This window comes from Rhinopithecus roxellana, chromosome 5 (genome assembly GCF_007565055.1).
Source record: "Rhinopithecus roxellana isolate Shanxi Qingling chromosome 5, ASM756505v1, whole genome shotgun sequence".
NCBI classification, from domain to species: domain Eukaryota; kingdom Metazoa; phylum Chordata; class Mammalia; order Primates; family Cercopithecidae; genus Rhinopithecus; species Rhinopithecus roxellana.
Window position 1 is genome coordinate 29871876 of NC_044553.1, and position 26396 is coordinate 29898271.

The window sequence follows — 26396 nt, forward strand, 5'->3', positions numbered from 1 at the left end:
TTGAACTACATCTCCCCATTTCCTTTCCTTCCTCCCTCCTTGAACCCCCTGTGGTAACCACTGTTTCATTCTCAATCTCTGTGCATTTGAGTGCATATATATATATATAGATGTATGTATATGTGTGTGTGTGTATGTATATGTGTGTGTATATATATGTTTTTTCACATATAAATGAGATCATGCAACATTTTTCTTTCTGTCTGGCTTATTTCACTAAGCATGTCTTTTAGTTCCATCTATGCTGTGGCAAATGGTAGGATCTCCTTTTTAAAAGCTGAATAAGGTTGGGCGCAGTGGCTCATGCCTGTAATCTCAGCACTTTGGGAGGTTGAGGCAGGTGGATCACCTGATATCAGGAGTTCCAGACCAGCCTGGCCAACATGGTGAAACCCCATCTCTAATAAAAATACAAAAATTAGCCAGGTGTGGTGACGCAGGCCTGTAATACCAGCTACTCAGGAGGCTGAGGCAGAAGAATTGCTTGAATCCAGGAGGCGGAGGTTGCAGTGAGCAGAGATCGTGTCACTGCACTAGAGCCTGAGCAACAGGGCAAGACTCAGTCTCAAAAAATAAAAATAGAAAAATTAAAAAGCTGAGTAATATTCTATTATGTGTGTGTATGTATTTATAAATCTATATTCCATTGTGTGTGTATATATATACAAATATATACAATGCACACACACACACACATTTTCTTTTCTTTTTTTTTTTTTTTTGAGACCGAGTCTCACTCTGTCGCCGGGGCTGGAGTGCAGTGGCCGTATCTCAGCTCACTGCAAGCTCCGCCTCCCGGGTTCACGCCATTCTCCTGCCTCAGCCTCCCGAGTAGCTGGGACTACAGGCGCCCGCCACCTCGCCCGGCTAGTTTTTTGTATTTTTTAGTAGAGACGGGGTTTCACCGTGTTAGCCAGGATGGTCTCAATCTCCTGACCTCGTGATCCGCCCGTCTCGGCCTCCCAAAGTGCTGGGATTACAGGCTTGAGCCACCGCGCCCGGCCTCACACACATTTTCTTTATCAATTTGTCCATCAATGGGTATTCAGGTTGTTCCTGTATCTCGGTTATTGTAAATAATGCTGCAATGAACACGAGAGTGCAGATATCTTACTTGATCAACTAATTTTCAACAAGGGCACCAAAAGGACACAATGGGGTCCAATAAATGGTGTTCTTCAACAAATGGTGCCGGAAAAACTGGATTTCCACATGCAAAGGAATTGGACCCCCATTTTACACAATACACAAAAATCAACTAAAAATGTATAAAAGACCTATATGTTAAGACCTAAGACTATAAAACTCCTAGAAGAGAACATAGAGGGAAAGCTTTGTCATAGTATTTTATTATTATGTGCACAGTATCTTGCTACATTTGCTACATTTCTTCCTCTACAAGACGTATCCTTTGTCCAGTTTTTGTTGTTGTTGTTGTTTTTGAGTCAAGATCTTGCTCTGTTGCCCGGGGTGGAGTATAGTGGTGCAATCTCAGGTAACTGCAACCTCTACTTCCTGGGCTCAAGCCATTCTCCAGCTTCAGCCTTTGGAGTAGCTGGGACTACAGGTGCACGCCACCACACCCGGCTAATTTTTGTATTTTTTGTAGAGACAGTGTTTCACCATGTTGCCCAGGCTGGTCTCAAACTCCTGAGCTCAAAGTGATCTGTCCACCTTGGCCTCCCAAAGTACTGGGATTACAGGCATGAACCATTGTGCCTGGCCTGTACTTTAATTTATACATAATTTTGGGGGAGTATTTTAGGAGGTTCACCTTTTTGTTCTAATGCTTATCTTTGGACATAAACCTTTTTAAATGCTCTTAGTCCTCTGTGGGTTTTTTCGTTTTTTGTTTGAGACACAGTCTCACGTTGTTGCCCAGGCTGGAGTGCAGTGGCGTGATCTTGGCTCACTGCAACCTCTGCCTCCTGGGTTCAAGCAATTCTCCTGCCTCAGCCTCCCAAGTAGCTGGGACTACAGGTGTGTGCCATCACGCCCAGCTCATTTTTGTGTGTGTGTTTTTTTTTTTTTTTCGTTTGTTTGTTTGTTTTGAGACAGAGTCTCATTCTGTTACCCAGGCTGGGGTGCAATGGCGCGATCTCAGCTCACTGCAAGCTCCACCTCCTGGGTTCACGCCATTCTCCCGCCTCAGCCTCCTGAGCAGCTGGGACTACAGGCACCTGCCACCATGCCCGGTTAATTTCATTTTTGTATTTTTAGTAGAGACAGGGTTTCACCGTGTTAGCCAGGATGGTCTCAATCTCCTGACCTCGTGATCCACCCGCCTCGGCCTCCCAAAGTGCTGGGATTACAGTCGTGAGCCACCGAGCCCGACTAATTTTTGTACTTTTTAGTAGAGACGGGGTTTCACGACATTGGACAGGCTGATCTCGAACTCCTGACCTCATGACTCATCCACCTCAGCCTCCCAAAGTGCTGGGATTACAAGTGTGAGCCACCACACCCAGCCAGTTCTCTGTTTTTAAATTTAATCTTCTGCTATTTGGTTTCTCAGTTTTAACTGGTATTATTTTGTTTTTCTTTTTCAGGCACTCCAACAACCTGAATGTTATTTCTTCTCTGCCTTTAGTTTGCACTACCTTCTCTCTAACTCTTGAGTTTATCTCATTTTCATTCTCTCCAGGTTTTTTCCTTGTCCTTATTCAATGACTTCTATTAAATTTTCACTTAAGTCTATTCTCCTTTGTGCACTTTGTAATATATTCTTCAATTCTGAGGTAATTTTGTCTTTTCCTTCTATTTCTTTCCTGAGTTCAATCAATTCTGATTTCCTTTCTTCCTCTCCCAATAAGGTCTGAATCTCAGTCCTTGAGTAGGGGTGGGACAGCTCTTGCTTGGAGGTTTAATCTCACTCAGTCCTAGGCATCGTGGCTGGACCTTGTATCTGCTATTCCTGTATCTGTATTCTGTACATTTATCTTTATTTCTTATTAATCAATCCCATGTTATTCCAATTCCCTATTATTGACTATAGTTAACAATATCTTATGTAGGCTGGGCACAGTGGCTCATGCCTGTGATCTCAGCACTTTGGGAGGCCGAGGCAGGTGGATCACCTAAGGTCAGGAGTTCCAGACCAGCCTGCCCAACATGGTGAAACCCCGTCTCTACTAAACATACAAAAATGAGTGTGGTGGCGCACCCCTGTAATTCCAGCTACTCGGAAGGCTGAGGCAGGAGAATGGCTTGAACTCAAGAGGTAGAGGTGGCAGTGAGCCTAGATCACGCCACTGCACTCCAGCCTGGGTGATTGAGTGAGATTCTGTCGCAAAAAAAACAAACCAACAAACAAAAATACTCACGTATATTTCAAAATAGCTAGAAGGTTTGAAAAGTTCCCAACACAAAGAAATGATAAATGTTTGAGCTAATGGATATGATTTGATCATAATCATATGATCAAATAATGACCTGATTTGATCATAACACATTGCATGCGTGTATTAAAATATTCCATGTATCCCATATATATGTACAATTATTGTGTATCAATAAAAATTTTAAATAATTCTTTAATTTTTTTCCTATTCAAATTACTGTGTAGTTTCTGTCTCCTGACTGGACCCAAAGTGATACATCTTTTTTCCTCCACCACTCCACTAATGAAGCACACTTCTCCCTTTATTTTCTTTCGAATTACGCATATTTTTACTTCCCTGAAATTCATCATCTGATCTATCGGGACACTTTTTAGTATTTTCCTTATTAGCATGGGTTTAGTCTTTCTAGCACTGGTTTTATTTATTTATGTTTGGATCGAAAGACACCTGGAGTATGGCATTGGTTTTAGATCAACCTTACATCCCGTTGCAATTTCCGTCTTCCCCACAGTTTTTCTTGATCTGTCTTTATAAAGTCTTCTGGCAGGGGTAGGTGAGGCAAGAGCATGAAAGATACTGCACTAGGATTTGTGGTCTCATATTTTTCTTTTTATTTACAGTTATTTTGAAGCTTGGACATCTTTTACAAGTTATGCTGAGGACATGGTTTTTCTGCGTAGCTGTAGTTTTCTTTCTTTGCTGTTCTGTGTTATTTTGGAGGAAACATTGGAAGATGGGAACATAAACTGCCTTCACTGTCTTTAGGTCCCTGAAGTGCTATCACCTGAATTTTTGCAAGTTGGAGACTTATTCCTAACAATAATCAAAGGGGAAGGACAAAAACACTAGAACAGAATTTCTGGACTGGCTCCAGCTCTGCCACTAATATTTACCTAAAGTTGGATTTACTTCAGTGTCAGAATTATTTCCTCACTTGTAAGATAGGGGGGCTGGATTAGGGCAGTGGATCCCAAACTCTGATAAGCATGAGAAGTATTTGATGCATATGGACTTCTGTGCCCCACCTCTAGGCATTCTGATTCAACAGGTCTGGGGCAGGTCCCAGGAACAGGTGTTTTTAAAAAACATCTGCTTAGACAAGATAGTCAGTGATACTATCCAGTTATGTGAGTCTATGAAAACTCTTCCGATGATTCAACAAGTTCTAGAGATCCCATCTTTCAATATAAAGATCAGAGCTGGACACAAGGGTGCATGTCTGTAGTCTAGAGAGGCTGAGGCAGGAGGATTGCTTCAGCCCGGGAATTTGAGGCCATAGTGCACTATGACTGTGCCTACAAATACTGCACTCCAGCCTGGGTGACATAGCCAGACTCCATCTCTTAAAAAAAAAAAAAAAATCAGGCCGGCGCAGTGGTTCACGCCTGTAATCCCAGCACTTTGGGAGGACGAGGCAGGCAGATCACTTGAGGTCAGGAGTTTGAGATCAGCCTGATCAGCATAGTGAAACCCCGTCTCTACTAAAAATACAAAATTAGCCAGGCGTGGTGGCAAAGGCCTGTAATCCCAGCTACTTGGGAGGCTGAGGTAGAAGAATCGCTTGAACCTGGGAGGCAGAGGTTGCAGTGAGCTGTTATCACGCCATTGCACTCCAGCCTGGGCAACAAGAATGAAACTCCATGTTAAAAAAAAAAAAAAAAAAAAAAAAAAAAAATCAAAGCAATGGATTAGTGGTATAATATCCCAATTAACTTAAATTGTATGACAATTTGTCCCTGTTCACTTTCTTTTCCCCAGAGAGGGGTCCCACTCTGTTGCAGAGGCTAGAGTGTAGTGGCACAACCATAGCTCACTGCAGCCTCTAATTCCCGGGCTCAAGTGATCCTTCTGCCTCAGCATTTCGGGTATTTACTTTTGTTTTTTGTTTTTTTTTTTTTTTTTGACCAAAATGTTTGAAACAACTAAAGCAGGTAAAAAAAATTAGAAAAAAAGACAAAATAAAAGATAAAAGGAAACTATTTAATACATGTAGAGGAAAAAACATTAACAATAAAAAACTAAGATCACGGAAATAGATCATAACCTTTTCTTAATACATTATGAAAGTTGTTAAATCACTTTAAGAAGAACATGCTATATGCTTTGTTCCCACTAAACTTTGGCACAATATAGATATAATTGTGGCACATTCTTTTCAGGGTTCCATATATTATTTGGAAATACAACTAATGCTGGTCCTCATTTTGAAGAAAACCCATTATAAATTTGACATCAACAAGTCACATAAGCTCTAAGCTCCCATTTCACAGTATAATCTATTAGTACAATCCAAAGCAAGTAATTTCAAAGGCGTACATAAGAGCAATGTTAATTCGAGGAGATCCATAGGCTTTCCCTGATGTCTTAGCATTTGGTCATCTGAGGGAATCCGGATGAAATAAATTTTTGCAAATACAATGCATCCAGGAAAGACACCACCAAATGATCTGTTTAGGACATACCCGATTGCAGCAGGGGTCAAGCGAGTGTGCAACTGAGGGGTGGTAGAAGTAGTGGTGGTTGTTAGGGAGCCATCATTTCCAGTCTTCTCCCAGTCAAAAGGGTCACTCTCAATTACTCCAAAAGTCTTGATGCTATTGTCAAACACGGATGTAAGAAGCTAAACCACAAAAAAAAAAACTAGAGTAAGTGAACAGTAAACACAGTCGCTTTATTCTATGAGAAAGCACACTAGACTCACAAAATGATTTTGTAATGTGATTTTCTTTAAAAACTGATGATTCAAATTGAGAAATTTGAATAGGAACTATATGTGGATGATGATATTGAATTAATGTTGATTTTTCTCAGTTGCATAGAATGTTTCTGTTTTTGAGAGATACATAATGAAGCAACGTATCTATAACCTACTCTCAGATGGTTTGGCTAAAGGATGTGTGTTGTTTATAAGTGTCTATGTTAGTGTACATTCAGTTGAACCATCTATTTTATCATTTATTTGTCAAAACAAAACAAGGACATTTTTATATGTTTCAACCTAAAAAAGTAGCCAGCGTTAACAGGTGATGTGTCTAGGTAAGGGGAGTATAGAAGTTCATTGTGCTTTCCTCTATTTTTTTTTTGTAGGTTTAAAAAATTCTTAAAATATGTGTGTGTATGTTTGTGTGTCTCCATATACAAATTATCAAAACATTGCTTGATTTATATTGTTAGTTTGATATATATATTCTGTATAATTTCATTTTTTGTCTTTCAATTCCTAAAGTTTGATGTGTTCTTGAGAAGGATCTCATAAAAGACCTTTATTGTTTCTGTCAGTAGGCACCATTTCCAATTTTATGATTATAGCCTCATTCTCTCCTCGTCATTTCTGGAACTGTTAGTATCCTATCCTCTGAGATTCATCTTGTGCATTTCCTACCCAGACCTGAAATCAGCACTGCTTTGGAGGATTTTGCACAGGTCTGATTTAGGTTTTAAAAATTTTACTCCACCAGCCTGGTGAACATGGTGAAACTCTGTCTCTATCAAAAACACAAAAATTAGCTGGGTGTGGTAGTGCACGCCTGTAATCCCAGCTACTCAGGAGGCTAAGGCATGAGAATTGCTTGAACCTGGGAGGCGGAGGTTGCAGTGAGCCGAGATCATGCCACTGCACTCCAGCCTGAGTGACAGAATGAGAACCTTTCTCAAGAAAAAAAAAAAAAGATTACTTCAGCTATTGAGTGGTCAATAGATGCCATAAACAGGGATGGGAATGAGGGTACTTGGAAAAGATGGCCAGTTAAGAGATTACTGTCAGCTAAACCAGCATGGTAACAGTAAAGGTGATAAGAACTGGACATAGATTTCTGTCCTGAGTCACTGAGTCAATGCAGTGACATGGAAAGCAGTGAGTTTAGGGAGGAATAGGAAATGCAGATATAAATTTGGGTGTCATCAGCATATAGATATCAAGAGATACCAGCCTATGGGTCCTATTTTTGTTTATGTAAGTCACCTACATTACAACTTAGACTTCTCCAAATGTCAGAGGTAGAGGGCTGTAGAAAACACAAAGGAGGAAATAAAGATGGACTGGAATCTAGGATATGGGAATTGAAGTGCCAGACCTTTGACCCTCTCTCCTAACTCTGAAATCAAGGTTCTCATAGGTTCTCACAGAGTGAGATGCATGCTTCCTGGAAGGTGGAATCCCCATCCAGGGGAGCCTTGCTATGTGAGCACTTAGACTGCCACTGCTAAATTCTCCATCTATATTGTGCTGCAACAGAAATGATCCTAAATGGTTTTTATGCAAGATGTCCTTTTATCATGGAATTATTTTCTTACATCTATCATAGTATCGTATGTCTTAGAAAATGTATTCTATGGCACTGGACCTCAAATTAGAAACAGTTTGTTACTATGATGGTGATATTAGACACCAGCAGCAGGAGACAGAAAGACGGCAGACAAGAACAAAAGAAACAGGAAAGCTAAAAGCACTGAGGCACTTAAAGGCACCCTAGTGGGAACAAATGGTCAGACTGGGCAGAGCTCTGCAGATATTTTAGAGAAAAACATTTCTAATCTAGCAAAATAATCTTCTAATTCGGGAGCAGGGTGGCACTAAATCCTAACCTTCCTCAGACTGGAATAGTAGAAACAGGACAAGTCGAGGACTTACTCTTCTGGTAACTGAATGTGTTACATCATGTTTGGCTATGATAAATAATAAAAACAAAAAACTCTAACTCAGTCAAATAGATTTTAGAATAAAAACTATCTTGTAAGTCATCCATATGGTATATACAGTATATGTAGTGTGTGAATATATGTCTGGGTGTATATATATATGTGTGTGTCTGTTAAATTTGAATAGCCCTCATTCTTTTTCTACTTTTTATTATTTTTATTTTATTTTATTTTATTTGAGACGGAGTCTCACTTTCTTGCCCAGGCTGGAGTGCAGTGGCGCAATCTCAGCTCACTGCAACCTTCGCCTCCTGGGTTCAAGCGATTCTCCTGCCTCAGCCTCCTGAGTAGCTGGGACTACAGGCGCATGCCACCACGCCTGGCTAAATTTTGTATCTTTAGCAGAGACGGGGTCCATGTTGGCCAGGATGGTCTGAAACTCCTGACCTCAGGTGATCCGCCCACCTTGGCCTCCCTAAGTGCTGGGATTACAGGCGCGAGACACCGTGCCCAGCCTCTCATTCTTTTTTATATCCCAATATCATTGGGGAACAAAGCACTTTCCCATCAGAACAGGGACTCACTGTGGCAGTAATTCTCAAACTGGAAAGGGAGAAGGGAAAAATCTGAAAAAAATCTTCCAAATGATTCCAATGCTTCCCTCTAAAAGGCATGTCCCATATCTCTTCATTGATAATCTCTGAAAATCTAGTATACATCTGACTCCTTCTTTTACTTAATAATATATTCTTAGAAAATACAAATTCATCTACATTTAGAGTCTAAGTTTCTCAAACTAGGGTAGCAGGTACCCCCCAGGGGATGCAGCCATATGCCAGAGAGAATTTAAAGTGATTTGACAATGTGGCACAGCTTCCTGGAGTATTTTACACAGAGGTATGACATTTATTATAATATTTTATAATACTGTGGACACAAAGAAGTTGGAAAGCAAAATTCAAATGAACTTTTAAGATAAACCAGGAGAATACAAAGAAATTTTGGACTTATGGTTGACACTGTAAGGCTATTCCCAGTCTTCTTGAGAAATATGCTTATACTTGGCTGCCAGAGGAGTAACTGATGAAATAGTGTGAGAAATACCAGAAGCAATCACCTTCGGGAAAGTGAATCCTCTGTAAATGGATGTAGGGAAAGGAGGCAGTTAAGTGAAGGGGAAGTTGTGTGAAGAGGAGGAAAAGAGGAGGGAGAACTTGAAGAAGGTAATGAACAGGCAAAAATGCTATGCAGATTGAGCATCCCAAATGTGAAAATCAAGAATCCGAAATATTCCAAAACACAACTTTGGGTGCTGACATGATGCTCAAATGAAATGCTCACTGGGGCATTGTGGATTGTGGATTTGTGTTGCTCCACCAATATAATGCAAAATAATACAAAATCCTAAAAAATCTGAAATCCAAAACACTTCAAATAAGGGATATTCAACCTGTATTACTTTTTGTTTGTTTGTTTTTGAGACGGAGTCTCACTGTGTTGCCCAGGCTGGAGTGCAGTGGTGCAATCTCGGCTCACCGCAATCTCTGCCTCCTGGATTCAAGAGATTCTCCTGCCTCACTTCCCAAGTAGCTGGGACTACAGACACGTGCCACCACACCCGGCTAATTTTTTTTCTATTTTTGGTAGAGATGGGGCTTTGCCATGTTGGCCAGGCTGGTCTTGAACTCCTGACCTCAAGTGATCCTCCTGTCTCGGCCTCCCAAAGTGCTGGGATTACAGGCATGAGCCAATGCGCCCAGCCCTGCATTACTTTTTATTTGGCCACTGTGTGGATTATTTGTGTCAATCCCTCTTCTACTTGCACTTATGAATAAGAAGCAGTCCATTTTAAATTTGATGGGATATTCAATACAATGATTTTTCAAAAGCAAATTATTCAAGATACAAAGTAATAAAAGTCAATTACAGCCTAGGCAACATGGTGAAACCCTGTCTCTAACAAAAATACAAGAAATTAGCCAGGTGTGGTGGTGTACACTTCTGGTCTCAGCTACTTGGGAAGCTGGGGTGGATTACTTGAGCCTGGGTAGGCAGAGTTTGGAGTGAGCTGAGATCACACCACTGCACTCCAGCCTGGGTGACAGAGTGAGACCCTGTCTCAAAATAAATAAATAAACAATGAAAGTCAATTACTATGTCAGGATAATGAGATTCTGAGTAATGTGAATTTACCATTTTTCTATAATTCTAAAACTTTTATAATGACCACGTATTAACTTTTAATAACTAGAAAAAAATCAACAAAAATATATTATTCTAAAATAAATCGACTATATGCCTATATGCAGCCTACATAGATGCTTGGTGCCAGCTCCTACTACCTGAAATATCCTTACTCTTTATGGCAGTCAGTCATCTGACATACACACAATGCCTTGGTGAAGCATTCCTCTTATCCTTAGCATAAAGTGCAATCAATAGCTGTATCATATTTACCTCCATGTGAAATCCCAGTTTGCCCTTTCAAAGAGAGTGTAGACCAAGTCCAGCTTTTGCAAAACCAAGAATTATGTGTAAGGTGATATTAAGAACTCACTAACAATCCTGATTCCTGAATTCTCAGTTAATAAATTGTAAATTAGTGGATCAATAAAGCACTTAAGCAGGGGAGCACAATGGCAATGTTGGCTTGGCTGATTCAAAGGCAGATTATTTACTACAAAAGAAATTGCCCTACTTCAGTGACAAGTAGATGCAACAGAGGGAAAGAAATGCACACATTCTTTTTTCTTTTTTTGGCAGAGCTAGCCGAGGTTTTATTTTGGACCGAAAAAAAAAAAAAAAAAAAAAAGCAATTGAATTGTTTTGTAGCTGGAGACATGGGCAAACTGGGGTCCCCAGGTAGTAAACTCCCACCGGATGGCTGAGGGCTAGGGAGAAGCCCCAGGCGGGTTAACCTGCACAGCGGCCTCCCTCCTGGGGCTCTGTGGCAGCTGCAGGCGGGGCAGGCTAGGAGGAGCTGCCACAACTGTTCACTTGGGCAGGACGTTGGAGGACTCGGACACCAGATTCCCATCACGGGTTTCGTTCTTCACAACCACGACCCTGGAGGAGCTGGTGCGGCTGAAGGAGCTGGAGCCCACGCCACAGACAAAGCTGGAGCCCAGGCTGTAGCTGAGGCCAGGGCTTGTGAGGCCCCCATAGGCCAAGCTCTGACCACCTACATAGCTGCTGGTGATCTTCATATGGATACTCATGTTCTGCATCCCAGACTCCAGCTGGCTCTCTTCGCCCTCCGGCAGCTTCCTGTAGGTGGCAATCTCAACGTCCAGGGCCAGCTTGACGTTCATCAGCTCCTGGTACACAAGCAGCTACTGTGCCATGTACTGCTTGGCCCGCTACAGGGCGGCCTCCAGCTCAGACAGCTTGGCATTGGCATCCTTAATGGCCAGCTCCCCCACGCTGCTCGGCATGTGTGATGGCGGCCTCCAGGGAAGTCCTCTGGCCTTTGAGACCCTCAATCTTAGCCTGGAGCCCACTGATGTTCCAGTTTATCTCAGAGATCTCAGTCTATGTATGCTGCAGGTCATCCCCATGCTTCCCAGCCAGCGTCAGAATCTCCTTATACTTGATCTGGTACATGCTCTCAGCCTCAGTCCAGCTGCGGTTGGCCATCTCCTCGTACTGTGCCTCGACCTCCGTGATGATGCTGTCCATGTCCAGGAAGCGGCTGTTGTAAATGGACAGCACCACAGACGTGTCCAAGACCTGGGACTGCAGCTCCCAATCTCCTCTTCACACAGCTGCCTGAGGAAGCTGATCTTGTCAGTCAGCCCTTCCCAGGAGACTCCAACTCCACCTTGTTCATGTAAGCTTCATCCACAGCCTTCTCGATGAGGACAAATTCATTCTCCATCTCTGTACGCTTATTGATCTCATCCTCATACTTGTTCTTGAAGTCCTCCACCAGCCCTTGCATGTTGCCAAACTCCGCCTCCAGCTTCAGCTTCTCCTGGCCCAGAGTCTCCAGCTGCCGCCTAAGGTTGTTGATGTAGCTCTCAAACATGTTGTCCATGTTGCTCCAAACCGTCTTCTGCTGCTGCAGGAGGCTCCACTTGGTCTCCAGCATCTTGTTCTGCTGCTCCAGGAACCGCACCTTGTCTATGAAGAAGGCAAACTTGTTGTTGAGGCTCTTGATCTGGTCATTCTCTTGGGAGCACACGGCCTGAATGTTGCGGTTCATCTCCAGGTTAAGGGGGCTCAGCAGGCTCTGGTTGACAGTGACGGCGGTGATGCCTCCCATACCACTGGCCCTACCACAGCCTCCACCCAGGCCACTCCAGAAGCTGCTGCTGCCCACTCGGGAGAAGCTCGAGGAGCTGATGCAGGCACCGGGCTCACTCGTGTAGGAGAGGCTGCTGAAGGCCTGGGGGCCAGAGGTGGACACCTTGTAGGACTTCTGGGTCACCCTGATGGACATGGTGGAGGCAGGAGTGGGGGCAGGTAGGCCAAACCAGACAGAGATCCCAGAAGGAGTGGTCTGCACACATTCTTTACTTCTGTGCTCTCCTTGGGGATTTTAGCAACATTGGTAAAGAAAAAATTTAATTGCACCCATCCTCTAGCAAACTAAGCCAGCAAAATAATAATAATAATAATAATAATAATAATAATAATAATAAAATAAAGAGAATGAGTCAAAGAAGTTGCAACCTTTACCTGTTTTCATCATTAAATCAGGTGTCACATAGCAATGGGGATACATTCTGAGAAATGTGTCCATAGGCATTTCATTGTGCAAACATCATAGAGTGTACTGTGATGGTTAATACTAAGTGTCAACTTGACTGGATAGAAGGATACAAAGTATTGATCCTGGGTGTATCTGTGAGGGTGTTGTCAAAGATTAACATTTGAGTCAGTGGACTAGGGAAGGCAGACCCACCCTTAATTTGGTGGGCACCAACTAATCAGATGCCAGCAAATATAAAGCAGGCAGAAAAACATGAAAAGGTAAGATTGGCCTAGCCTCCCAGCCTACATTTTTCTTCCATGCTGGATGCTTCCTTTCCTCCAACATTAGACTCTTCAGTTTTGGGACTCGGACCGGCTCTCCCTGCTCTTCAGCCTGCAGATGGCCTACTGTTGGACCTTGTAATCATGTGAGTTAATACTTAATAAATTCCCCTTTATATATATATATATTCCATTAGTTCTGTCTCTCTAGAGAACCCTGACTAATACATGTACTTACACAAAGCTAGATGGTATAGCCTATTACACACCTAGGCTGTATAGTATAGCCTATTGCTACTAAGCTACCTATCTGTGTAGCATATTATTGTACTGAATACGGTAGGCAATTGTTATGCAGTGGTTAGTATTTGTGTATGTAAACATATCTAAATATAGAAAAGGTAGAGTAAAAACACAGTATTATAAGCTTATGGGACCACTGTCATATACGCAGTCCATCATTGACTGAAATATCATTATGTGGCGCATGACTGCATATCAAGATACTGGAGATTCAGAAGTGCCCCCCATGGTTGGCTGCCCCAGGACCTGAGGCAGGGTAAGGCAGCATGGTCACTTACTCAGTCAAAAGTTCTGGCTGATATCAGTCTTCCCTTTCAGGGGCTCAATCAGTCCAAACGGTAAACTGCCTGGAAATATAGTACACTAAGGCTTTTCAATGCCTCCTCATAAGGCCAATAAAAAAGGTAAACAACATTTTCTTATTGCTGTGACAGGACAAAGCAGCAAAGAGGAAATAAAAGAAGTTCTACTAACATAGAAGGTAATGCTCAGTGAAGAAAAATGAGATGATTATAGGCATGGTGCTGTGGCTCACACCTGTAATCCCAGCACTTTGGTAGGCCAAGGCGGGCAGATCACCTGAGGTCAGGAGTTTGAGATCTGGCCAATGTGGTGAAATCCCATTTCTACTAAAAATATAAAAAGTAGCCAGATGTGGTGGTGCACGCCTGTGGTCCTAGCTACTTGGGAAGCTGAGATGAGAGGATTGCTTTAACCCAGGAGGTGGAGGTTGCAGTGAGCCAAAATTGTACCACTGCACTCCAACCAGGAGTGCCAAAAAAAAAAAAGAAACAGAGATTACTATAAGCAAATGCAGCATCACGGAGGTACATGTAAAACCACTTACATTTCTAACATTTACATGATACTTTAAAATTTACAAATTATTCTCATAATTACCTCATTAAAAATCTTAACAACGGCCAGTCGCCGTGGCTCACACCTGTAATCCCAGCACTTTGAGAGGCCGAGGTGGGTGGATCACCTGATGTCAGCAGTTGGAGATCAGCCTGGCCAACATGGTGAAACCCTATCTCTACTAAAAATACAAAAGTAGCCAGGCCTGGTGGCACATGCCTGTAATCCCAGCTACTTGCGAGGCTGGGGCAGGAGAATTGCTTGAACCTGGGAGGTAGAGGTTGCAGTGAGCCGAGATCACGCCATTGCACTCCAGCCTGGGTGACAAGAGCGAAACTCCGTCTCAAAAAAAAAAAAAAAATCTTAACAACAATGCTGTGAAGTCCGTATTTCCACCATTTCACCGACTACAAAACTGAGATCTAGAAAGGTTATCTAAACAGTATGTGGCAAAGCACCAATTTAAACAGGTCTTTTACGTATGGTGCTATTTCTACTATAGAAGAGTTACAGCCAGTCAGCAGGCAAGGTAAAAACAGCATCTAGTTGAAATTATCCTTGAAAACACCTTAAAATGTCCACAAAGTACAGAATACTACCATTTCTCCATAGGTGCAACAGAGCCAGTTTTTCCTCCAGCTCCAGAATAGATGTCTTTTCCTCATATGAATGTGGATAAAGTAAGCTGGCTGCAAACAGCAGTCACACTTGTACCAAAAAAAGTACTCTGCTTTCAACTATTGGACTCATACTTGGTGCAGCCTGATTTGGGGCCACTGGACTGCTGTCAACAAGAAGACTGAGAGAATAGCAGATGCTTCAGGGCACTAAATCATTACCCTCACCATAAGGCATGACTAAGCCAAAGGGCAGGCAGAATCACAGATGTTAAGATTTTTCTACCTCCTGAACACACAGCTGAATTTAAGTGAGTCACATAAACACAGTGTGACTCTATTGTATTCTACAGCTACATCAAATATTCACTCCTTGTTTCAGACATACATTGACCGCCTACTGTCCTGAGTGCTAGGAATATAAATGTTAACAAAACACAGTCCTGTCTTTGGGTGGTTTACATTCAACAGAAGCAAAAATCAAGCAGATTTAATTGAATTTTTCACTTTTATTAAACGCCTATCATTGTGCTATGTTCTTGAGAAAATTGAGATAAATGTGCAAGGCCCTGGCTCTTAAGGAGCTTATATAATAAAGAGACAAAACAAAGTACTGCTGCTCTAAGAGCTGAACAGAAGAAATTACTCCAGTATGGAATACAGAAGGAATGGAAGGGATCAGAGGAGACTGCGGAGAAACTGACATCTGAGCTAGGCTTTCAGTTTCACAAGACAAGCAGTGTTATGAAACAGAGGCACATTCCAGGCAAGGCACACTGGGAGAAGAACTGGTAATCTCATTTGACTGCATCGAGGGGTCTAATATGACTAGATCACATAAGTACAATGGGGAATGAAAGGAGATAAGGCTAACAGCGCCAAGGCAAGAAGTCACCCATTTCCCTCCATCTCTACTACTTCTCTCAAGTCAAGGTCATCATCATCTTGCCTCCTGGCCAGAAGGGAATACTCTATCTCCTAGCCTCCCCTGCAGTTAGTGTTGGGTCAGTGTGATTGAGTTCTGACTACTGGGCATACACCAGTGTTGTAGATCACTTCCAGGCCTGCCTATAAAACCCCTAAGCCATCATCCACACTATTCCCTTTCCTGATAATAGTAAAAGGCCATGTATTAAAGACAGCAGTGTCAATATGTGGGCAGATCCTGGATTTTCAAGTTACTCTTAAAAGTTGCCTAGGAGAGTTGTACAACTTGACTCGTGTATTATATGATCAAGAACCTTTATGGTGTTAAGACACTGATTTTTAGGCCAGGCATGGTGGTTCACACCTGTAATCCTAGCACTTTGGGAGGCCAAGGCGGGTTTGAGCACTTTGAGGCTAGGAGTTTGAGACCAGCCTGGCCAATATGGTAAAACCCTATCTCTATAAAAACCCTACACAAAAATTAGCTGGGCGTGGTGGCATGTGCCTGTGGTCCCACCTACTTGGGAGGCTGAGGCAGAGAATCACTTGAATCTAGGAGGTGGAGGTTGCAGTGAGCCGAGATCACACCATTGCACTCCAGCCTGGGCAACAGAGCAAGACTATGTCTCAAAAAAAAAAAAAAAAGACACTGATTTAAAAAAAATTATTTCTTTCCAAGGCATAGCTCAGCTTATCTCAGTACCTTCCCAACTAGTCTCTGATTCTCCTTTGTTTCATTTGGATGCCCATAACTGCAAAAGTAATCTTCTTAAAGCACAAATCGCATCACCATGGTCTTGTTTATAACACTTCCGAGGCTTTGTGTTGTACTTAGAATAAAAATCCAAACTCCTTAAAAAAGCCTATAAGGCCCTGCATAATCTGGTTTCTGACTCTTTCCAACCTCGCCTCAACCTGTTCTCTCTCCTTATTTACTGTCTGGCCACACTTGTCTCCTTTCAGTCCTTTCTCCCATTAGGGCCCACGCATGTGCATGTTCTTCCCTCGGCTTCTAACATTCTACCTCTTATTTTTGCTCTTCACATGGCCAACACAATCCCATCTTTTGGGGCTTGGCTTACAATCAAGCTTCTCTAACCCGTAACATAGGACAGCTTTGAATGTGGCCCAACACAAATTTGTAAACTTTCTTAAAACATTATGAGATTTTTCTGCAATTTTTTTTTTTTTTTTGGCTCATCAGCTATCATTAGTGTTAGTGTATTTTATGTGTAGCCCAAGACAATTCTTCTTCCAATGTGGCCCAGGGAAGCCAAAAGATTGGGCACCCCTTGGCCTTACATGGTAGCTTTAGAAAGAGACCTTCCTTTACCACTCTATTTGATAGGAGGTTCCCCCTTGTTTTCAGCTTATCTTTTTTCTTGTTTGCCTCACAAGTAGCATCTGTGCCCTCAGAAAAATTTAATTCAGATGTTATCAGAGTCAGAGGATCCTACAACTGCTCTATGTCCCCCAAAGCAAGAGGCAAATCTACTGCATTTTGACGTAATCTACGTTTAAATAGTCCCATTCCTAAACGCGGAAAGTATATTAAGAAGATTAATGAAGCTTGCTTAGCTTTGCATTTCCTCTCTATCCTATCCTCTGATATTAGCAATGCTGTAGCAGTGGGTGAACTGGTTGAGATACACATTTTAGTTTCAGTTTCACCAACAGTGTAAATATTTATGGATTTCATTAGTCTTCTCAACTTGCTAAGTGATGCTTAACATAATTTGAATACTCTAATAAAGATATTTGTGTTCTTATCAGGATCATGTGATCCTATTATTACTAGTATTGTTATTGAGATGGAGTCTCACTCTGTCACTCAGGCTGTAGTGCAGTGGCACAATTATGGCTCACTGCAGCCTTGATTCACTCAAGCAACCCTCCCATCTCAGCCTCCCAAGTAGCCGGGACTACAGGTGCATGCCACCACACCTGGCTAATTTTTTTGTTATTTGTTGTTGTTGTTTTGTTTTTTGTAGAAACAGGGTCTTACTGGGTTGCCCAGGCTGGTCTCAAACTCCTGGCCTCAAGTGATACTCCTGCCTCAATCTCTCAAAGGTGCTGAGATTACAAGCATGAATCACTGTGGTTGAAATACTCTATCTCTTATAGTTGTTATAATTTAGAATCTAAAAAACAATATTTATAGGAACATATCTGCTTTAATCTTGTTTATAATTCTGATATCTTCACATTTATTTTAACAGACAGAAAACAGTATTTAATCACTTATAGGGTTAATTTTTCTTGTATTCTCTGTGTAGGAGACTGTTGGTAAAGACTCAATTAAATTTACCTAACATTTGTTGAAAATTTAGGTGCCAGGTGTAATATGGAGTTAAAAAAAAAGACATGGTTGTTTCTCCAGGATTTAAAAGCTAGCTAGGGAAACAGAATCATATATAAATACTAAGTACAGATAAACTTGATGTAATTTCACAAAATAATATAAAACTTCTCAAAAGCAAATTTCAGCCTTTATTGTAAAGTGAGAGACACATAAAAGATTCCTGGTAGAAAACAAAATAGTTATTCTCTCTAGGTCCACACCTGATGTCAGAGTGAACGGTAGCAGCTATTGGATGAGGTGCTGGCCATGTGCAACATGTTGAAGTAATAACATTCTATGGCAAGATATTCTAAATTTTAAAGATTTATAAAATACACACAAAGCTCTGTAAAACTGCATCATTTAACACTTTGACTATAACAAAAAAATTGACTTTGGTCTTAGTTCAGAATAGACAAAGCTGGAAACATATTATTGCTATTTGACCTTTGATGTAGCTAGGGAAGCAGTCATACTAAACATGGATATGCTTTTTGCTTGTTGATGAAGGAGGTTTATTGTTGTTTTTAACTTTACTGGTTGTCCCATGAAAAATCCAAAATTTTGAAAGAAAAGACCAGGTATGGTGGCTTCATGCTGATTATCTCAGCACTTTGGAAGACCAAGGCAGAAGGAGATTGCTTGAGGCCAGGAGTTCGAGACCTGCTTGGGCAACATAAGGAGACTTCATCTCTGCTTTAAAAAAAAAACAAAAACAACAACAAAAAAAGCCAGGCATGGTGCACACTTGTAGATAAAGCTACTCAGGAGGCTAAAGTGGGAGAATCACTTGAGTCTTGGAGGCTGAAGCTGCAGTGAGCCGTGACTGCACCAACTGCACGCTAGCCTTGCTGACAGAGTGAGACCCTGTCTCAAAAAATGTTTTTAAATAAAGAAAATAAAATCTTGAAAGAATAGTAAGTAAAATCAAATTCAGGAATGAATCTCAAGCTGTAAAATTAATCACAGGGACAGCATTAGTTCACAAGACCACTCAGATTAAAAGTAGAGTTATTTTTCTCAAGATGAAGACTGAGCAGAAAAACAAGAGGCAGAAGCTGCAAAGCTCAGGCTTTTGAAACCTGATGTCATATTGATACAAGTCATTAGAACACACCCATCACTTACATCAACATCTTTTTTCAATTATCCTTCTCCTGTCCACCTGCCCTCTGTTCTCACTCACTGCTTATGAAAGATCAGAGCAGGAAAGAGCTGGATTATTTACAGAATCTGTGAAACAAAGTAATGTTATGCCTGTTCTCTTTCTTCCAAAAATGGAAAATTACCATACTTTGCTTTGTTATTAAGTGACAGAAAAGCCCCTAGGAGAATGTCCAACTGAAAAACTTGAGAACAATAATTTGTTAGTTTAAAATAATCATAGATCTAAGTTTCAAACTTTAGCTGGTAAATATGATAGTCTTCTTTAGACGTAGGTTTAACTAAGAAGAGAATGTGATCGAAGTCTTACTGTCCTAAATTTCCCTATGCAAATTTTGTCAATAAAAAATTATTAGCACTCAAGATGGGAAAGTTGGAACATTTTTCACCTCCTCTTGAATCTAGTCTTACAGGTATAATTTCATTGCTTTAAGTAATGTGAACGCTATACATTTCAGAAAATACATACAAAAGGCAAATATAAGAACACATACAAAAACAACTCACACACAGTGTATCTTCTCAATTTGTTAGGCAGTCCCTATTGTTTACAACACAAATTGGTATATGCGTGAGAAGACAAGCTCACCCATTTAAGGTCTCTAAGGACTCATGGCTGTATGTTGCCTCTGCTTTATATCCTGTTCGTATCTTATACAAAAGCAGCAATTTCACAGAGAAATGATTACTACATGCAAATACATTCACTGTGCTATAGATACTTCTTAGTCTTTTGACTGCACAACACTGACAATACTTTAGAATTTAACTACCATTCTCATGCAGTCTATGTGTTGTCCTTTGTAAGAATGATATACTAATATATATATGGTTTATATATACATTATATATATATAATATAATTCTTATTACTCTATGTGTGGCTGCATTTATGTTTGCGGTGGTAGCAATTATTTGGTATTAAGCCCTGACCAAATTCTCCCTGAGAGCAACAGAATCTTCTGAAATACCGCTGGTTGGGGTTAGGGATGCAATTTGTGGTAGACCAAATAGAGCCTTCTAAGGCTCATTAACTGATGCTCTAAGGAAATGATTCTCTGACCACAGACAAAATGGAGCCAATTTTCATTGACCGCTGTCCCACAGCATATTAACATACGATATGCTGCCCTAAAGCCCTTGACAGATGCATTACCTAGTTGGACATTTCCTTCTGGTCAAAAAATTAGCCATAGAATTCACATAATTTCAACTATCAGCAGTTCTATATGCCAAAAGAATCATGCAGGAACAGTAAAATTTGTTACAAGATGAACAAACCTAAAACTCTAATGAAGTTAAGTCCATCCAGAGGGATGAAACATAACACACACACTGACACTCCCATCACAAGTTAATTTCACCATGTTTCTCAGGATGTATTAAAACAGTCTGATTCTAAGGACCTCCCCTACTCATTTATAACACCTTCAAAGCTACAATAAGTGAAAGCAGAGACTAGCAGAGAAAATAACTAACCCACAGAACTCACAAAGATGGTTACCTGGTAGTCTGGTTTTGTAAAATAATCCAAAGAAGAGATATGGTCTAGAAAGATGCTGAATTCTGGAGGGAGATGTTTCAGCATGAGCCTGTGGTCATATCTCTCCTTAATAGAGCCTACTTGCTCCTGGGAAGTAAAGAGAAAAAGAGCTACAGTCAATTTCTCTTGGCGGTTAGGCATTAAGAGCCCCTCAGTAGCCGTCTCAAGGGTATATACTAGGGAATGAGATAGTGGGTAATTAAGTATAAAGCAAGAACTGAGCTCTTACTAACAGCTTAATGTACAATGTTTTAAAATGGAAAAAAACTATTATGCAGAACCAAACAAGTAGTACAGAGTTCTGCATCAGTATATTGATAGTCCCCAAAAGAAAGTATTTAATTTAGTTTTCTGAGACAGGGTCTTGCTCTGTCGCCCAGGCTGAAGTGCAATGGCATGATCACGACTCACTGTAGCCTCGACCTTTGAGACTCAAGTGATTCTCCTGCCTCAGCTTCCCAAGTAGCTGGGACTACAGGCACATGCCACCATGCCCAGCTAATATTTAAAAAATTTTTGTAAAGTTGGGGGTCTCGCTATGTTACCCAGCCTGGTCTCGAATTTTTGGGCTCAAATGATCCTCTTGCCTCAGCCTCCCAAGGTGCTAGGATCACAGATGTGAGCCATTGCACCCATCTCAAAATAATTTATCTTAAATCTGATCTACTTTTCTTTATCAACACATGTGTTTAGTTTTCTAAATCAAACAATACAATGTGACAATCAAAAACTAAAAGCTTACTTGACTTACAAAAACAAAGGGGAGAACTAATACAATTAAAAGCTAAGACGGAGGGCTATAAATTAATCAGAAGCAATTAGTGTTTATTCTCCATGTACACAGAAAAATCTCATAACATTAATTTGATCTCTAATGTCAGCTCAGAGAGAAAAATATATATACTGGGATATAGTAAAAGTGCTTATAGATTTTAAGTCTTATACATAGGTATATTTTCAACAAAAATGTTTATTCAGGAGAAATTTTTATTTCTTGCACAAAAATGGACATCTCCATTCCCAAAATTACCTTGTCCTTTATTTTTCTCCATGGCAGCTGACCAACCACAAACTCCACTAACATGTAGAATAAGGACCAAAGGTCATCATGTCTTCCCATTTCCTTCACAAACAAAACAAAATCCAGTCACATTACATTACTATGACTTGTGAGTACATTACACTGGTCAAGGCCTAACCATTTTGTTTCACCTTATTAGGTGAAAAATGTAAATTGATTTCCCAAAAAATTATATGGTAAATATATATATATATATATAAATTTACATAGAAATACAGCAATCTATATGGCAGAATATACAAATAGAAAAACCTTCTGAAACAAAGGACACCCCAAAACATGGAAATGCTGGAAGTAACATAACAGCCCATTAGTATGTGTTCATTTAGAAGAAAGAGAACTCTTAAAAGCTATTTTTTTTTAAAGGTGTAAATAAGGGAAGCAAGCTGATGCTGAAGTTTTGGCTGCTCTGGGGGCATCTGTCATCAGCATATCCACCAGGAAGGGGACAGGCATAAAGGCCTTGGGCCTACATAGGACAGGAGTTGTAACTGAGATACACCCCACCCCCACCATATAGCTAGGGCCCTAAAAGGGTTACATCCGTAGTGTAGTATTTGGTGTGTACATTATACTATAATAATTGTTTTCTGCAAAATTTAACGGCTATCAAAAGAAAAAAATGAGTTTTTAAAAAATTGCCCTGAGAATTTGTTACCATAGGCCTGTCCCTCATTTAGACTTGGGGGTTAAATATATACCTGTGTGGTCTGAAAAACCAAGGGTGATCATGCCCTGCAGGAATGACAGAAGCAAATTTGTCCTCTCAGGATAAATACATCCCTAAATTCAGACCTCATAGAAGTGCTATACAAAAAGCTTCACCAAATGTTCATTATTCAGATTTATAAAGTATATTAATAAGCTAATGTCAAAAGAAGCTACAAAAAGTAGAAAAAAGTATCCAAGGATTTCAGAAATGGAATAATTTCTGAAATGGAATTATAGGATACAAAGAATGTTTAAAATGTTAAAATGAAAAGTGGGACGCAAGAGGCTGAGGTGGGAGGATTGCTTGAGCCCAGGAGGTTGAGGCTGCAGTGAGCCGAGATCATACCAGTATACTCCAGCCTGGAGACTGGCTCTCCCAAAAAATAAAAAATAAAATAAAATTTTAAAAAGGACAAATTAAGGCCGCACACGGTGCCTCATGCCTGTAATCCTAGCACTTTGGGAGGCTGAAGCTGGTGGATTGCCTAAGCTCAGGAGTTCGAGACCAGCCTGGGCAACATGGTGAAACCCCGTTTCTATTAAAAAATACAAAAAATTAGCTGGATGTGGTGGCATATGCCTGTAATCCCAGTTACTCAGGAGGTTGAGACGGGAGAATTGCTAGAACCCAGAAGGCAGAGGTTGCAGTGAGCCAAGATCACGCCATTGCACTCCAGCCTGGGCAAGGGAGGGCGAGAGAGCAGGACTCCATCTCTTAAAAAAAAAAAAAGTTGGCCGGGCGCGGTGGCTCAAGCCTGTAATCCCAGCACTTTGGGAGGCCGAGACGGGCGGATCACGAGGTCAGGAGATCGAGACCATCCTGGCTAACACGGTGAAACCCCGTCTCTACTAAAAAATACAAAAAAACTAGCCGGGCGAGGTGCCGGGCGTCTGTAGTCCCAGCTACTTGGGAGGCTGAGGCAGGAGAATGGCGTAAACCTGGGAGGCGGAGCTTGCAGTGAGCTGAGATCCGGCCACTGCACTCCAGCCTGGGCGACAGAGCGAGACTCCGTCTCAAAAAAAAAAAAAAAAAAATGTAACAACAATAAATAAAGTAACAAAGATGTTCTCAACAGTGACCCAAGAAGCAGAAGAAAGTAATTTTTTCAAAGTATTGAGATAAATATTAACAAGATTAAAATGTAAAACAACAATAAGACAGTATGACAGAATTCAAGTGTTTTTTTGTTTTGTTCGTTTTTTGAGACAGTCTCGCTGTAGTCAGCCCAGGCTGGAGTGCAATGGGGCGCTATTGGCTCACTGCAACCTCTGCCTCCCAGGTTCCAGCAATTCTCCTGCCTCAGCCTCCCGAGTAGCTGAGATTACAGGCGCCTGCCCACCACACCCGGCTAATTTTTATATTTTTAGTAGAGACGGGGTTTCACCATGTTGGCCAGGCTCAAGTGTTTTTAAAAGTCCTTGTATTATTTAAGAATTATTTATGTTAAAACTTTAAGATTTGGCAAGGCATGGTGGCTCATGCACGTAATCCCAGCACTTTGGGGGACCGAGGCTAGAAGACTGCTTGAGGCCAGGAGTTTGAGACTAGCTTGGGCTACATAGCAAGACTGTCAATACAAACAATTAAAAAATTAGCCAGGTACAGTGGTGTGCACCTGTGGTTCTACCTACTGAGAAGGCTGAAGCGGGAAGACTGCTTGAGCCCAGGAGTTCAAGGTTATAGTAAGCTATGATCCTGCCACTATACTCCAGCCTGGGCAACAGAACAAGACCCTGTTTCTAAAAAGTAAAGTTTAAGGAACCAGAAAAAGAGAAATGGCGTGTATTATTTTTAGATATTATCAAATCAGGGATTCAGAGTATGGAAAAAAAAAGCATGTTAGAATTATCTGGGAAACCTTTTAAGATTAGACAAGCAACTCTGGAAGTTCCAAGAGCTGCACTCCTGCATCACCTCACAAACGATCGTTGTGAACTACATTACTGAGTAAAAGCATTCTACCCCTCAGGTGTGCTGGGAGCAGAAAAGAGGGTTAAGAACCACTGCTATATACTATCAAATTCCTCTACAAGGTTAGATGAGTAACAAATAAGCAAGTTATCAAGTGTTAAAGGACACTACACTGGAAAGGCTTTTAGAAGAAACTGCCGCTGTCTAAATTAAAGCAATAAAAGTACATAATCTCTTTCTATTCGCTATTTTGAAAATGCTTATGTAGCTATTATAATCTCTGAAAATACTTACGTTTATCTTAAAAATAATGTACTTTCACAGATTCCAATGTTGACATAATTCTTTAATAAAATTAATTGGAAAACCTAGTATTTCTAAACTTTTATAAGAATCTATCAGGAAAAGAAGAGAAATTCTTTTCAAGGCAAAGTAAATGACTAGATATCATAAAATAAAGCAACACTGAATCAAACCAAATGAGTTTAAATGCTTGGCAGAGTGCTACACACTGAGAAAAATGGCTTTATTATTTTCAATTTATAATCACACCATAGGAAACCAAATTAACTGGAGCACAGCATTTAAGACCACAGTATACTCTTCCTATTATATGTTGGTCAAGTTCTCATTAAAGCAATTTTGGCTTATCAGAACAGCAACAAGGTAAAGAAAAGAATCAAGAAAAAACACTTTTCTCCCTATTTTATCAAGGAATCACTTGTTCAGCTTCTCAACTCCATGCAAAAAAAGTTAAAGGGTTGATAATCCATAAAAATGCCCACTTTTCCTACTCATAAAGTCTTTTCTGGCAAATTCAATTTTATTTTCCAAGCAGCTGCACATATCTATTATCCACGATACACTATACCGTGCATTAGTATTACCAATTCCATTACCATCAGTGCCACACAAGAATGAATTAGGACAAACATTTCAAGCAACTTTGTAGCTATTAAAGGGATCCTCAACTTGCAAGCACTTTCCATACCTTTGTTTTTATTAAGAAGTCAGTCTCACTTTGGGAGGCGAAGGCAGGCGAATCATGAGGCCAGGAGTTTGAGACCAGCCTGGCCAACATGGTGAAACCCCGCCTTTACTAAAAATACAAAAAATTAGCTGGGCGCGGTGGGGGGGCACCTGTAATTCCAGCTACTGAGGAGGCTGAGGCAGGAGAATCACTTGAACCTGGGAGGTAGAGGTTGCAGTGAGCCAAGATCACACCACTGCACTCCAGCCTGGGGGACAGTGCAAGACTCTGTCTCAAAAAATAATAATAATAATATAAAATAATAATAATAATAAAATAAAAAAGAAGACAATCTGATTTAAGCTATTAGCATACTTATACAGATATGACTCCAGTTCAGATACCTACCCTGTTCCGATGTGCATTGATTGATGCATAACGAACCGTCCCTCGAAAGCCTGCCACAGCTCGAGGCTACAACAAAGCCATGCAAAGAATAATAAATGAGTTTCAAACAGCAATACACTCAGCACACTTGAACCCATGAAGTAAATGCAAGAAACATGTCCTTTATTGTCACAATAAAACACTATTTAATTTCTAACTTTCAACTATGAAATTACAAGAAATTAGAGAGATTATCTCTAAATCACATCTTTTAAAAAAAAAACACTGATAAAATTGTAATTTTCAGTTCCGTTTTTTCCTACCTACATTTTAAAATACAGGGGCATTTATGACATCTATACAACTCTGTATATTAGAAAATATTAAATGCTTTCATATACCCATAATCATGAGAAGCATCATAGTATATACATTAATATTCAGGTTCTGGATACAAATAAATATATTTAGATGGTGAGGAATCACTAAGTAACCTGAGATACCAAGCTCTTCATACCTTGGCTATTTCATTCAAACTCAATTCAAAGGTAGTGGCAACTTGTACCCTACCTTCGTATGCAATTCATGTATTAAAAATTCAAGTTATTGGGAGCTTAGTATGTGCC

At 40.6% G+C, this 26396-nt stretch overlaps 1 protein-coding gene and 1 pseudogene across 6 annotated transcripts in view; both read right to left on the reverse strand.

Annotated features, from left to right (window-relative positions):
• TTBK2 (tau tubulin kinase 2) overlaps positions 1 to 26396 on the reverse strand; it is a 178606-nt gene that overhangs the window by 46988 nt on the left and 105222 nt on the right. For all 6 annotated transcript variants that reach the window (XM_010383778.2, XM_030930648.1, XM_030930650.1 and 3 more), the window contains 4 exons: positions 25792 to 25857; positions 21740 to 21832; positions 20671 to 20796; positions 5804 to 5961 (listed from right to left, as the gene is read on the reverse strand). In XM_010383778.2, coding sequence (XP_010382080.2) covers positions 5804 to 5961; positions 20671 to 20796; positions 21740 to 21832; positions 25792 to 25857 — 443 coding nt within the window. The remainder of the gene's footprint in view (positions 1 to 5803; positions 5962 to 20670; positions 20797 to 21739; positions 21833 to 25791; positions 25858 to 26396) is intronic.
• LOC115897516 lies at positions 10817 to 13597 on the reverse strand (annotated as a pseudogene).